General features: G+C 51.6%; 1 protein-coding gene across 1 annotated transcript in view; it reads left to right on the top strand.

The window, feature by feature from the left end:
* Positions 1 to 7,961: 7,961 nt before the first annotated feature.
* The window catches only part of SH3RF3 (SH3 domain containing ring finger 3), a 353,925-nt gene continuing 347,739 nt past the window's right edge, over positions 7,962 to 14,147 (top strand). Inside the window, exon 1 of the mRNA XM_072842672.1 lies at positions 7,962 to 8,546. Within this exon, the coding sequence (XP_072698773.1) occupies positions 7,962 to 8,546 (585 nt within the window). The remainder of the gene's footprint in view (positions 8,547 to 14,147) is intronic.

Below are 14,147 nucleotides of genomic sequence, written 5' to 3'. Positions count from 1 at the left end.
AGGATAGTGCACACTGCTTTGGTTTGGGTTTTTCCCCAGAAGCAGATCCCAAGAGAAGGATTGGAGGCAAATGGTATATTTGGGAAAGGGTCCTAGGCAGCATCTGCAAGGGTGTGACACAGAGAAAGGGAAGTCAGCCAACCGAGTTCCATTGTGGGCACCCAAAGCTCAACCTACTTAAAGCAGGAGGTGTTGGGGAGCCAGTATAGAGCTGTCCTTCCCAAGGGGCAAGAGAACTGTTCCCTGCCATTGCTGAGGCCGCCCTGGCATTTCAAACTGGCCACATGCACTGGAGCAGAGAAGACCCCAGGCAGCCACAGAGAGCCTCCCGGCCACCACACAATTATGGGCCAGGCCGTGAAGGTCGGGAGCACAGAAGCAGAGCCTCCACAGCTGCCACTCCCTGCACATCATCTCACTGAAACTCCTCCAGGTTTAACTCATCTCACTTGCGATGGGCAGGCTTGTGCATATGCAGCTTGTGCAGCAAACTGGCCGTGGTGGAAAGAGGCCTGACGGCACGCCACTCCACTCTATAGTCCACGATCTTGGCTCAACAACCCAAGCTGGGAGACGTAGCAGGCTGCACGGAGGAGGCACCAGAGCCCGTCATGCAACTGTGTGGCTCTCCTAAAGCTGGCGGGGGGGGGGGGGGGGGGGGGGGGAGCGACCTGTGGGTTTCAGCCCTGGCTCCAAGTTGGTGATACCCTCACACCTGCCTTTTATCCCTTATGGGCTAGCGGGGTGCCTGCACTCCCTCGCAGCCACTCCTGTCTGGTTCCTCTCTGTTGCTGTTCCTTGTCTCCCCTGCAGTGCAGTGCTCCCCAGGGCTCTGCCCTCCGAAAGCTTTCCTCGCCTCTTTTCCATGGATAAAAGCACTCTGTCCCCTGGGGCCTTCCTGCTGCCTGGAAGCTGATGATTTCAAGTGTGCATTTTCAGCTCTTGCCTTATTCATGAGCTCCAGGAGTTGGGCGGATATAAAAAGAGATGCTGGAGTCCCGTGTCCTTTGTATGCAAATCCTGACTCTTCTGTTGGGAAGCTGTGTGACCCTGGGCAAGTTACTCCTCCTCTCTCTGCCTCAATTTCCTTGCCTGTAAAGGGGAGGCAGCGTATTCCTTTGACTTCAGCGTGGGGCTATGCCTGGCAGCTACTTCGCAGTCCATGACCCTGCTTGTAGAGCTACGGTATCTCCACCGGCCTGTTGCACAGAACTCTGGCAGGGCCAGGATCCTTAGCACCCAGGCCCCAACTCCCATGTCATTTCAGTTTTTATTTCTATTTTTAAAAAATTATGGTGAAATATATGGAATATAAAACTTAACTGTTGTAACCATTTTAGGTGTTCATGTTGTTGTGACTCTTACATTATTTGTTAACCGGTGAGCTGCTATCTAATTTCTCCTTGCCCCAAACGACTGCGTTTCATGGCTGCCCAACTTCCTAAACACTGCAATGCCCTAAGAGAGACCCTGATGGTGCTTCAGGACCTCAGGGTTCCACTAGTCCCTGACTTTCCAGCACTTTCTTGCTGTGTCTTTGACTACTTACTCTCCAAACCTATCATCACTCCCAGATCTGCCAGTGAGGTTTCTTCTCCACGCCTATGCTCCACCTCTGACCTTGCAGATACTCTTGTGCCCGACCTGGGGGTTGTCTCCCCTCCTTTAGCTCAGGCAGGTCCGGTCCATCCAGGAGACTTAGTGCCTCCTCCCAGGAGTGCTCCTGGCTGACTTCATGGTAATGTGTCAGTAGGTGGCCCGACTTCACAAATAGACTGCAAATCCTGAAGACAGGCTATGTATGAACTTTCTGCCTACTGATTCTCTGGGTCTATGACAGTGAATTGGGCCTCCAACCCAAGTGAATGGGTATTTGTATCCGTGGAAGATAGATCCAAAGGGGGCTTGCTCTGGAGATCAGAACAATAGATAAGGATTGGGAGGGGCAGATGTGCAGTGGAGAGAAGTCCATATGCTTTGCAGAAAAGGGACAACTGATGTCAAAGTTGGCTCTGTGGATGGCATGTGGCTCCTGCTTGCCTTCTCTCCGTACATTACAAATGCGGACACTTTGAGTACGGGAGGCGTTGAGTTCCACAGCTATTAGGAGTCTTGCTGTTATGACCTCATGCCTGTGCACACAACATATACTATGTGAAATTAATTTTGAGAGATTCTTTTTTATGAAAAGAAAGCACAATAGAAGGTCCAGATCTCAGATGCTGAAAAGCATTTGTTATGATCTCATATGGTTTTGGAGTGAGAGGGAATTTAGAGGTCAACTGGTTCAGCCCTTTCAAACTCAGTTTAGTCCAACTCTGCAAATTTGTATTAAATGCCTACACTGCTCAGAACATTTTTGACAGGTCTTAATGAACAATAAAACACAGTCTTTGCCCTTGAGGAGTTTGTAGGCTGGTAGGGGCTACAAGACTTCCATAACATAAATATAAAGACAGGGAAGAATATGAAAGATGCGGGGAAAAAAGGCCAAGTGGATCCAAAAGAGAGGCTATCAGGAAGGGCTTCCTGGAGGAGGTGGTCTGTGAGATAGATGGGTCTCCACAGGAGGATAGATACAGCATGAGTTATATGCACAGGCAAGGAAGTGCAGGTTTGGGAAAGAGCTTGGAAGATGAGGAGCCACAGCCCATGGAAAACCAGCTGGGAAAAGCCTGCAGCGGATGGGAAGAGAAGAGGCTGTGGACGCCAAGTGCCATGGTCCAGTTAGAGGCGGCAAGAGGAGATGGAAATGGGAGCCACCTGGGGGATGCACATCCATTATGATGTTAGGAAGCTGCAAAAAAAAAAAAAAAAAAAAAGGTAACTAGGTACATATAAGGGCCTGGGTTTGGGGAGTCCTCCAAGGTGGGCTTCTGTGTTAAACGTGGGCACTCAGGTTAAGGATGGGGTCTGGGTAGCCACAGGATGGTGCCTTTTGGTTGAAATTCACTTAGTTCCAAGTGACAGACACCCAGCTTGAACTATCTTCAACAGAAGCAGGTTTATCATGGCTCACATATGCTTCAGGTATAGTTTCATTCATGGACCCCCACCTACCCTCCAGCAGGCTTTCCACACACGGGAGGAAATGTGGCCCCTACAATCCTGGTGTCTACATCTTTAAGGCTCAGAATCCAAAGGGAAGAAAGAACTCCCTCTTCTTCAATACCTGTAGCTATCTGCCAAATCTCAGGTGCAGCTGAGGGAAGTGCCTGCCTGGAACCAATCATTTCAAGGGGTGAGCGATTCTGATTGGCCAGCTTCGGCCACAAGACCCACGGGGGGGGGGGGGGACCTAGGTATAGGCACAGTGAGCGGCCGTCTATGAGGGCCAAGTGGACCAGGCAGGGCTGGTGGGCTCACCAAAGAAAGCAATGCTGGGCCGACCGGAGGTGCTTTAGCAGATTCTTTACAGACATGATTTGTGCCTGAATTCTTTCTTTTGGGGATCCCACTTCACAAGACTGCCAATGCTGTAATTGGACAACTTGACCTTATCAGGAAGCCCTTCTCTATGTTCAGCTGGAAACTGCCTCCCTGTAACTTTAGTTCATTTTACTTTTCTTCCTAGTAACAAGGCAAAAACCGACATCCCTTCTAATATTTCATTCAATCTTAAGAGATTTCAAGGGCCTCAAAGCCTCTAAAGAGGTGAGATATTTTTGCCTTCCGGTTTATAGAAGACGTAACTGAGGTTCACAGAAGTGATGTCACTTGCGAAGAGTTGACCCTGCTGAGCTTCCTGCACTCGCAGGAACAGGCTCCCCTCCCTGCCCCACACAGCCTGTCCTGGTCTGTGGGCCCTGCTCTCACCCTGCTCTCAACCTGGTCTGCGGGCACTGCATTGTCCAACGCATTCAAGAAGTTCTTGTTGAATGAATGAACAGTGCTCCGGGTGGCTCACTTTGATGCCTTTCCAGCATGAAGACCAAGAGGACTTACAGTTCAGCACAGTGACAATGGTCTCATCTCGAGGGTTTTCCCCAGTCTCTGATTTATAATAAATAATGCAAATCAATTAGGGCACCTTCTCATAAACAACAAAAACAGACTGGCCGATTTAACAAAAAAGGAACAAATTAAGGAAAACTGAAACATCCATAGGATCACCAGGAAAGCTGGCAAAGCAATGGAGGCCACGGGCCAGGCTCACAAGGCCAATTGTGCTGGGGCTGCTCTGCTGACAACAGTTGGCCCCGCTCCTTGAGATACCACGTGGTTCCCCCTGCCGTCCTCCCGCCCCTGCCCCTGATGCTGCATCTGTCACCTTCCTTCCACCTTTTAGGGCACGGGGTAGGGGGCGGGCGAGGGCAGCTCTCAAATGGCAGAGCCTGAGTCACATCCCCACACCCCAGCTGGAAAAACAAATTTCACCAAGCGGATAATCTCCCAAACCTAAGAAGGAGTTCAGCTCTTGGACAGCCAAAAACTTGACACACAGCTACCCATCCTGTTTCCTCTGGGCTTTCTCTTCTTTGGACAGACACCTTCTCTTCCTTCATCCTAAATTCATGGGTGAGGCCTCTAGATCTAATTACCACCTGTCATTAATATTTGGTACCCAAAATTGAAAGTAATCCTGCAAATGGGGTCTGACAAGCCTAAGGGATGATGAGATTATTTCTTTCCATACTCAGTCCCTTAACTTCTATTAATGCATTATAAGATTTCATTACTTTTCTAGGCAGTCATACTGTATTGATGACTCATGTTGGCTCATATTATGCTTGTGGTCGACTCAATTCCCAAGATCTTTTCCTATGAGTGGCTTTTAAGCCAGGTCTTTTCAATCATTGACTTATATAATTGCCTTATTGAACATGTGCACATTTAACCGAGTAATATAACACTGTATTTGTAATACGTCAACTATTTAGTTCACACCCTTAAGTTCTTTTACACTGTTAGTACATTTTGCTTGGCTACTTCTATCACAAATTGCAAACTGGTGGCCTGTGGGCCAATTTGGCCCCGCATTCATTTTGTTTGGCTTTAATATGGTGTTTTGTTGAGAACTGAATTGGTTGCCAACTATTGAACATCAGGAGATCTCACATAACGAGCAGGCCTTCCAACTCCTCTTGAAAAGTAGAAAGATCTGGCAATACCAGGCTCTCCTTTCCTTGAAGCCAGGTGTGATTGGCTGCAGCTGAGTGGCAGCTGCCCGCTTTGCAAGGTACAGCAGACCCTGCTCACTGCAGGGCCCACCATGCTCTATCGCTTCACCCACTTTGCACTGCTTCCTGAATTTCCATGCCCTGTGCAGCCTCTGTGTACATTTGTGACGACAACCTGTCTGCTGCGGGAGCTGGTGAAGGCAGGAGCTAAAAAGGGTAGAGTGGAAGCAGGGGAGGTCTGGGAAAGGTGGGGCTCAGTGGCACCTGAGGATGCTGCCAGGTTGTGGATGATCCTGCTCCTGTGGCCAGCACACAGTAGTCCATAGAGTGACCATGTGCACCAAGCTAGGTGATATGGTTTTAAAACTTCCAGCGCGTGACAGTGCCATTGGATTAAATGCTTTTGGAGCTTTGAGAGTGTTTCCTATCATGTGGGTTGGGAAATAGAGGCAGCTAGTGCAAGAGAGAGACTACCATCATATAGGGAAATGTGGAGAGCAAAACACGCTGTGGTCCCTCTGCTGTAAGCTGGCCCAGCTCTTAGCCTGGGGTTCTGTGAGGTCCATTCTCCTCATTTCAAACCTGTCTTGGTTTCTATTGTTTGCTACCAAAAGCACCCGAGGCATGTCATCACGAGTGGCCCCTACTCTGTGCAAAACCTGCCAGTGTCTCAGGTTCCCCCTTGTGCCCTGTATCCATGCCACCTGCTTTTGGATCAAGCATTCTGTGTCCTCTCAAAAATTCCACTTTGTTGTTCCTGAGGGAGGGTCAAAGAATAAAAGGAGGATGATGTGAATGTGCTTCTGGGCACTGTGACATGCCCTCTGGCCCTCCTGGAAGTCTGTTCCCAGGTACCAGTTAGCCAGGCAGTGCGGGAATGCCACCCATCTCACACGGTTGCCAGTGCTCATGTGATTAATACATACTGAAATCCAGACCACCCAGAGACATCCGCAAAGCAGGCACCAGGTTTCTAGGCACTGGCGACCTGGTATGAGCTCAGGATACCTGGAATTGAGATGTTAAGATGCACGTTCAAAACAGCACTAGGTGATGACTCTGAGACCTTCATTTCATTAACTCCATAAAGGTTGATCGAGCACCTACCATGTGCCAAGAACTGTCCTAGCACGGGGGTTCTAACAGTGTAAAAATATGTAGCCTATAGGGAAGCTCCATATTCTGGAATACAGTATTCCAGTGGAATGGGATCTTAGTATGCATTAGGTTCGGGAGACACAAAAATTAACAAAGCTCAGCCTCAATGGTTTCATAACTATAAACCTTATTTCCCTCACATGTAAAATGAGTGTAAGATAATCATCTCACGGGGCTGTTTAGAGAAGGATTAAATAAAATAATACACAGGCAAGTCCTTAGCATTTAGGCCTCAGCAAATGGTACTTTCTTCCTGAAAAGTCGAACAGGGTGCGCTTAATTTCACACGCCCCACGTGTGCCTGACCCGGTGAGCGGGCCCAGGACGCCCCCTCCGGCCCTTAGAGGAGAGAGACGCCGCGTGCAGCTGGGCACGGGCCGGGCGGGCCGGGCTGGGAACCCGACGCGGCCACGAGGGGGCAGCGCGCTGCAGGGAATCTCGGGGCCGACCCCAGCCCGCGGCCAAACTTCCCTGCTGCTCCCGGTCCTCCGTACGTACTTCCGTTGCTCTGACGCTCGCAGAAGCCGGGGCGTCGGGAAGGGAGCGCGGGTTCCCCCTGCCTCTGCGCCTGCCGAGGAGACTCGAGAGCGGGGTTCGCGGACTGCGCCGCAGCCGGTGCCCGGCGCGGGGGCGCGGGGCCGCGGGGCCGCGGGCGTGCGGGTCCTCGGCCGGCGGCTCCGGGGAGGGCGGGCCGCCGCCGCCAGGGGTCCGAGCCGCCCGGGGCGGGGGCCCCCGCACCGGCCCCCGCACCCGCACCCGCACCCGCACCCACACCGCCGCTGCAGGCCGGCCCCTTCTGCGCCCCCCGCAAGGGGCCGGGCCGCGAGCGCTCCGGGGAGTCGTCGGGGAGATGCCCGGGTGTTGGCCGTGTGCCCACGCTGCGTGCCGGCGCCCGCGACCGAGGCGGTCGGGGTAACGACGCCCAAACTTTCCTTGGCGGCCGCCTGGGAGGAGGCATCCCTGGCCGGGGTTCGCGGAGAGCCTGCTCGGGAGGGCGCGCGCCGAGGGCCCGGAGCCCCGGAGCCGCCCCGGGGGCCGCGACTAGTCGCCGGCGGGCGCCCGGCCGAGGGGCGGTCCGGCGGGCGCAGCGTCTCCTCGGCGGCTCGTCCGTCTCCCTCGCCGTGACCTCCGCGCGCTCCCTGCGCACGTGCTCGCGGCCGAGGAGGAGGAGGAGGAAGGTCCGGCCGAGCCCGCCGGGGGCAGGGGCTCGCGGACAGGCCCCGGGCGCATGGAGGCGCCGCGGGGGAGCGCGCACGCCGAGCCCCGCTCTCCCAGGGGACCCGGCCGGCAGCCGCCGGCGCTTCCCGCCGCGGGGCTCCGCTTTCGGCGCCGCGCCCGCTGACGCCTGCCGGGCGGTGCCCCGGACCCCGCGGGGCTGGGCGGACACCGGGCCGGGCAGGTGTGGCCCCGCCGACGCGGGCGCCGCGCGCAGATCGACTGCGGGGCTCCGCCCGGAGGGACTTGGCCCGCGCGGCGCGAACTCCGGGCCCCGCACGCAGGCGGGGCGGCGCCCCCCCCCGCAGCGGCCCGGCCGAGCCTCGGGCGCCCCTCGGCTGGAGGCGGCCCCGGCAGAGCGCGGCTCCCGGCGGCCGCTCGGGCGCGACCCTGATGCCCGCTGCGCGCGGCGGGCCCCGCTCCGGCCCCGGGACTTAGGCAGCTGCGCGCGGCCGCCGGCGCCTCCCCATGCTGCTCGGAGCGTCCTGGCTGTGCGCGTCCAAGGCGGCCGCCGCTGCTGCGCAGAGCGAGGGCGACGACGACAGGCCGGGCGAGCGGCGGCGGCGGCGGGCGGCGGGCGAGGACATGGACGAGTCGTCGCTGCTGGACCTGCTGGAGTGCTCGGTGTGCCTGGAGCGCCTGGACACCACGGCCAAGGTGCTGCCGTGCCAGCACACTTTCTGCCGCCGCTGCCTGGAGAGCATCGTGTGCTCGCGCCACGAGCTGCGCTGCCCCGAGTGCCGCATCCTGGTGGGCTGCGGCGTGGACGAGCTGCCGGCCAACATCCTGCTGGTGCGCCTGCTGGACGGCATCCGCCAGCGGCCCCGCGCCGGCGCCAGCCCCGGCGGGAGCCCCCCCGCGCGCCCGGGCCCGGGCCCTGGCTCGGGGGCCGCCTCGGCGCTCGCGGGTGGCGGGGGCGGCGCGGCGGGCAGCGCCCCGGGCTCCCCGGTCTTCCTCCCTGCGGGGGCCGGCAACGCCACCGCCACCGCCACCGCCACCGCCACCGCCAGCCTGCGCGAGCTGGCGACCAGCAGGAGCGCGCCCGTGGCCAAGGTGGGTACCTGCCTCGCGGCGCCCCCGTATCTGTGTGTGTGTAGGGGGGGCGTGACGTAGGGGACAGTGATGAGGGGCAGGGGCAGCAGGGTGGGGGGCCGTCAGTGTCGGGGCAGTGACGAGTCCCGCTTGCCAACTCTTGGGCATGGTGTCCCTACCCCCATCCTGTCCCCTTCTCTCTGAACTGCTTGTCTGCACCTGCTGTCCATCCGTCCCCTGTCTCTGGAATCCTTTTCTGCACCACCTGCACTTACTCCGTGCCAGCATGCGGTCCTAGGGAACCTTGCCGCTTGTTCACATGTGGGGACACCCCACCTCCCCCAGGGTGGGAACGCCTTCCTGCTAACCTCTAGTCCCTGTAGCCCCTCTGCTAGCAGGGCCTGTTTCTCTAACTTTTTTTTTTTTTTTTTTTTTTTTAACTTTGCTGGGCCCTCCCATCTCTCCAGAAAGCGTCTTCTTCCCCTGGACCCCATACTAGCCCTCTGCACACCTCCGCTGGTCTGCGGGGGGGGGGGGGGGGGGGGGGTAAAGTGAGTGCTCAGTGTTTCCTGGGTTGTTCTGGCCATTGGGGAGACTCTGGGCCTCTTGCCTGCGTGTCTGGCCAGGGAGGATGGGGCAGAGGGAATTGTGTGACTGGGGTTGGAAGAACATAAAATACAAACTCCAGGTAACAGGAGGGAAGAATAAGTTAACCTGGAGATGGAGGGAATGTTTGGTTCAGCCCTTCTTGAACTTGGTCTGCCAGCAAGCCCTAGACCTCTTTGGGCTCTTAGGTGGGGTCACATTCCCAGGTGGGACATTATTTGAGTTTTTTGGTTTTTGGGGTTTTTTGCAACTACGTTATAGGGCATCTTTCACAGTTTCTGCTTTAGTAGAAGACTTTATCTTGGGGTTTCAGGGATTTGGTTTCAGAAGCTATTTGGAATGTATCACTTCACAACCCCTGCTACTACTATTATTGTGGAGTGGGGAGGACAGCCTATGGGATGCTGGTTTAAATGAGAAGCTAGTACTCACGTTTTGTATTTTCTTTAAATGTAGAAAATTCCATTTGCAGGTAAAATAACCCATTATTATTATTATTATTTTAAATAACCCATTATTGATCTGTTGTAATTATCATTCATTTTGGAAAACACAACTTTCTCTGCTTTTGACCAGTTAAGTAGCTGGTGGTGCATAAACAATTTAAATAATCCTTCCAATGTGTGTAATACCAAGAAGCCGGAAAAGTTCTAACCATCTGAATTAGTACTACAGCATCTTTGAGGTTAGGAACTTAAGCTCTTGGGTGTTGAGCTTTAGAGGTAAATGCCCTACTTTACCGAACTGGGTGTTTCCTACAGATCACAGGAGAAAAGTCCTCTTTTCTCCTTTAACTTCTTTATTTTTCTGTCTAGCTTCCCGAGGATTACCCTGTGTCCACACAGCTTAGTGAAAACTAAGATTTGATAGGGATTGTGCTCAAGTAACTTGATTAAAATTTTGGTCTTCCGCTAAATGGTTTTGTTGGAGGTATTGGGTAGAAGAAGAATGGGCAATCATGAATAGTCAAGGAATCATTGCTGTGGGGTTGGGGGGGAAGGCAGGTAAATAGTTTTTCTTTGGTTTTAATTGTGCTTAAATCCAGTTATGAGTATGCTTGTTCCAGATTTTCAAACTTCTTTTCTCCTGTCCTTGTTATTTTCATTTAAAGTATTATAATTAAAGGTCTGTTTGCAGAATAAGCAGGTTACCTCCTCATGCTCAGAAAACTGATTGGTTTTTGGAAAGATGTTTGTAGTTAAACACTAGGACATTTTGATGAGCGTGTATTTACAAATGTCCTCCCACTTCATTTTATGTGAATTATGTTTGATCTGGAAGGTTAGGAGGTAACCTCTGAAATTTGAAAGGCGGTAGCCTGAGGCAGCTCCTGAGAACTCTGTGGCATTTGTGGCATTAAAAAAAAATTTGTCAAAGAGGTTGAACTTATAACTTTAAGCAATGACACTAACGGGGTGGTAACTTTTTGTTCTCTGGACTTTGGGATTATTGGTGGACTTTCTCTGTAGGCATATGTAGGGTTTTTGGCTGTCTGAGCCTCAGGGAAACTTTAGAATGCACTCGCTTTCTTTTTGTTGTGTTAACTGAGTGTGACCCTGACCCCTTTCTTCACAGGCTCACCTCATAAGGACAAAGCTTGGGTTCCAGGAAGTCTGAGTTAAATCCAATTTTTGATTAATATTTTATCGTTTTCCAAAAGGCAAATGGAGTGACGGTGGGGATCATGGTATCTTCTAGCTTTTTAGTCACTGATGTTTAAATCAGTGGGAGTCTTCTTGGGCAGCCAGAAGTCCTGCATGGAGTGTTGCACGTTAAGCAACCCTATAAATTTGGCAGGCGAACACTTCAGCTGAAAATTACTTCCAAATAGGCTTTTGATACTTCACTGTCTGTTGGATTGCTTTGACTCCTCATAGCAAGGCTGCATGCTGGAGGTTGCTGTATGTTAGTAGATGTGCACTTGTGTCATGATTCAGCAAATATGATACATGCCTTAGTAGAAGGTGGACTGTAAGTAGAAGACCGTCTCCAATTTTCCTAGTGAGAAGCTCCTCAGACCTTTTTTTGGGCCAACTGGGATATGTAAACATTGTAGATATGTAGATAAATATCTGCGTAGATTGGATATTTACTTACAATTAGACGTTGGTTCTGCCTTATGTATAGAACGGATTGATTCTTGTTTGGTTCTACCTGGAGTTCATGAAATAATTTTTCTACACTCCTCACCGGCATCTTTTTCATCAAGGTTTTGGTTCTTAGCAGAGCTGCCTGGAATCCTCTAGCCTGGTGAGCAGAACCTCTCAGCTCTGCTTTCACTTGAGCTATCTGAGATGAGGCAGTTTTTGAATCAGTTAATTATGCTTCCCTTGGAAATTTTATACCAAGTTACAGGTACCCACTGCCCACGGTTAGGATTGTTGGTTTCTTTGTTTGCCTGTTGGGAAATACTTGCTGTTCTGCATTGCTTCTGAAAGTGATCTTTTAAAAAGTCCTGTCTTAACAGAAGCATCCAACCCTTACAATTGCTAAATGTGTGCTAAGTTTCTCAGCCTGACTTGTTTTTGTTTTGTTTTTACCATTGTGTGAGGTGACCCCTGTAACACCCCCAACTAGCACTGGTTGAGGTGTTTCTGGGCAACATGTTTTTTAAAAAGGTTTTTTGTGGTTCTAAATTGAGTAATTTACAGAGTACTTTTCAATATGCTTTCATAAGAACTCCATTGTAAGACAATTCTAATTTTTTGAGTGATTTTTTTTTTTTCTGGTGGGGAAAACCTCTTGCCTTATTATTTGGGCATAAACAGAATTTACTGTGGACCTACACTGTGCCCAGCATTCCAGGTGAACTGGGCCAGCCTGGGCTCTCTTTTTGGAGCTGCCGTTAAGGGAGTGAAAGCCAGGCTGGTTTCAGGAGGTTCCTGAAGGCACTGGATTGGTGTCCATCCTGTGAAGGTGAAGAGGAAGAGCATTTTCACAAATTAAAGAACTCTAGAAAATTTGGATAATGCTTTTGATGATATAAAATGTAGGTGGGGGAGCCTAGTTTGTCTGGATTGTGTTTGGCTATGTTTGGGCTATGTTTCAACTGGAAATCTCTTGTATTTCTCAGCCAGTGTGACTGGGACCCTGTAACGGGAAAAGTCAAATAAACTGGAGCATCATACAAGTGATATCTATTGGAGGTTTTATTTTATAAGGACATATGTTTATGTGTTCACTGTGTTTTGGATATAGGTTTAAGGACTGGTCTTTGAGTTCCAAGTTGACTTAAGCCACAGCCAGAGTTTATGGTTTCCTATTTGTTTCTTTCAAACTGAGGACAAAGAGACTTTCAAAGATTTCTGAAAATTCCCACTTAATGTTGTGTGGTTTTGGTTTTGCCTAATTTGATGATTTTTAGATTGATCTGTATTTGGTCAGTCTTTCCTAAGTGGTCACTGAGTTTTTCCAAAGAGTGACTTCTTTTGCCCTAAACATCTTTTGTTTACATAGCATTTAATTGGAGTGTATGCTTGCCATTACCAGTATACTTGCGTAAACATGGTTGGGAATCAAGCCAGTGAATTCCAAATAAGCACAGGCATCCCTGGGCAGGTAGGAAGGCTTGGGCAACAGTGGGCCAGACTGAGCCTTCCAAGGGGATGGGTGCCTTAGGAAGGAGTCCTATGAAGGAGATGGGGAATTGACCAGTCCAGCTACTCACTTCTCTGGAGGCCAGTTCAGAGAGAGTCTGTGGTATCTGAAAACAAGTCAGTGTGTGTTCTTTAGTCATCAGCAGTTGGGCAGCTTATGCTTGAGATTTTGTTTGAACAATGACTCAGTGCCTACCACATGCTGGGCACTTTGGCATATGTTGCTTAAAGAAATTTCACCATAATCCTGTGAGATGTGTGGCATAATTAACCAAGAGGGATTGATATATGAGCAAAATGGCCAAGTCAGAGAGATAGGAAGTGTTGGGGTCAGGGTATGTTCTCGGGCTCCGTTCACCTGCCCTTCCTATTCTGTTCTGCTGGGCTGTATCATTGGGGTTTTGTTGTCATTTGGTCTTGGATGTAATAAGGACTGCAGAGGAAATGGCCCAGCCTCTGGAGGCTTCACAGAAAGCCAGACAGCTCAGAAGGACAGCGGACAAGTGGTTGACTTGTGGTCTCTGTGGTGACAAGGGCAGACACCAGCTTTTGGAGATCTAATAGGTGAGTCACAGTGAAGTCCTTTCTGGGCCTGTTTTCAGAAGGCTCCTGGGTGTGAAAACAGCACCTCTGAGACTTATACCAGTGTTGTGTTTCAGTGGCCAGTTGGTAAAGAATCTCAAGTTACCATTCATGAGTGCATGCTATGTGTCAGGTGTTCACTCAGTGCCTGTGTGTGCCAGGGCTTGAGTCAGGTGGTCTCAGCTCGTCTCATCTGTTCCTTACTACAGCTCGGTGAGGTGGCCATTTACAGAGATGGGGAAGTAGAGGCGCCAAGCTTCCTTGTTCAGAGACACCCAATGAAAAGGCGGTATACTCAAAAGGTGGACTCTGGACTGACAGGCTAACAGCTTCGTGTCAGAGGAGGCCTGTCCCTCTATAATGAACCCAGTTAATTAGAGACCAGTGTCCCACTCACTTTTAGGTCCATTTGCCCCCTGGCTGCAGATGCTTTTCTGGGTTGTGGCTGTCATCTTGTACCCCTAGGCTGTGAGCCTTGTGGGTAGTTAGGTCCCGAGGAAGGAATATCGTATCAGTTGTGGTTTTGGTGGCAATGTCATAGGCAGCTCTACGTAAACAACATGAGCAGTAAATTTGGAATCTGAATGGGTCAGAAGGCATCATATCCTCATGGCACAACTTCATAAGAAAAAGGATGGTTTCTTCCCCTTATGTTTGCTCTAGATCACCCTCACACGCTTCCCTTCTCACCTCAGGTGCCCGGACCAGCCACAGCTCGGCCAGGGACTTGGCACACAGCATCAGCTTCTCCTCCAGGGACTGAGGCCCACTGCCCGCCCTGTGCGTGTGGCTGCAGACAGGGTGTATCCCTGGGCTTTGCGGAGTTCTGTGAAGAAGG

The sequence above is a fragment of the Canis lupus genome, chromosome 11 (assembly GCF_048164855.1).
Source record: "Canis lupus baileyi chromosome 11, mCanLup2.hap1, whole genome shotgun sequence".
NCBI classification, from domain to species: Eukaryota; Metazoa; Chordata; class Mammalia; order Carnivora; family Canidae; genus Canis; species Canis lupus.
This window is presented reverse-complemented; position numbering and strand designations above follow the sequence as displayed.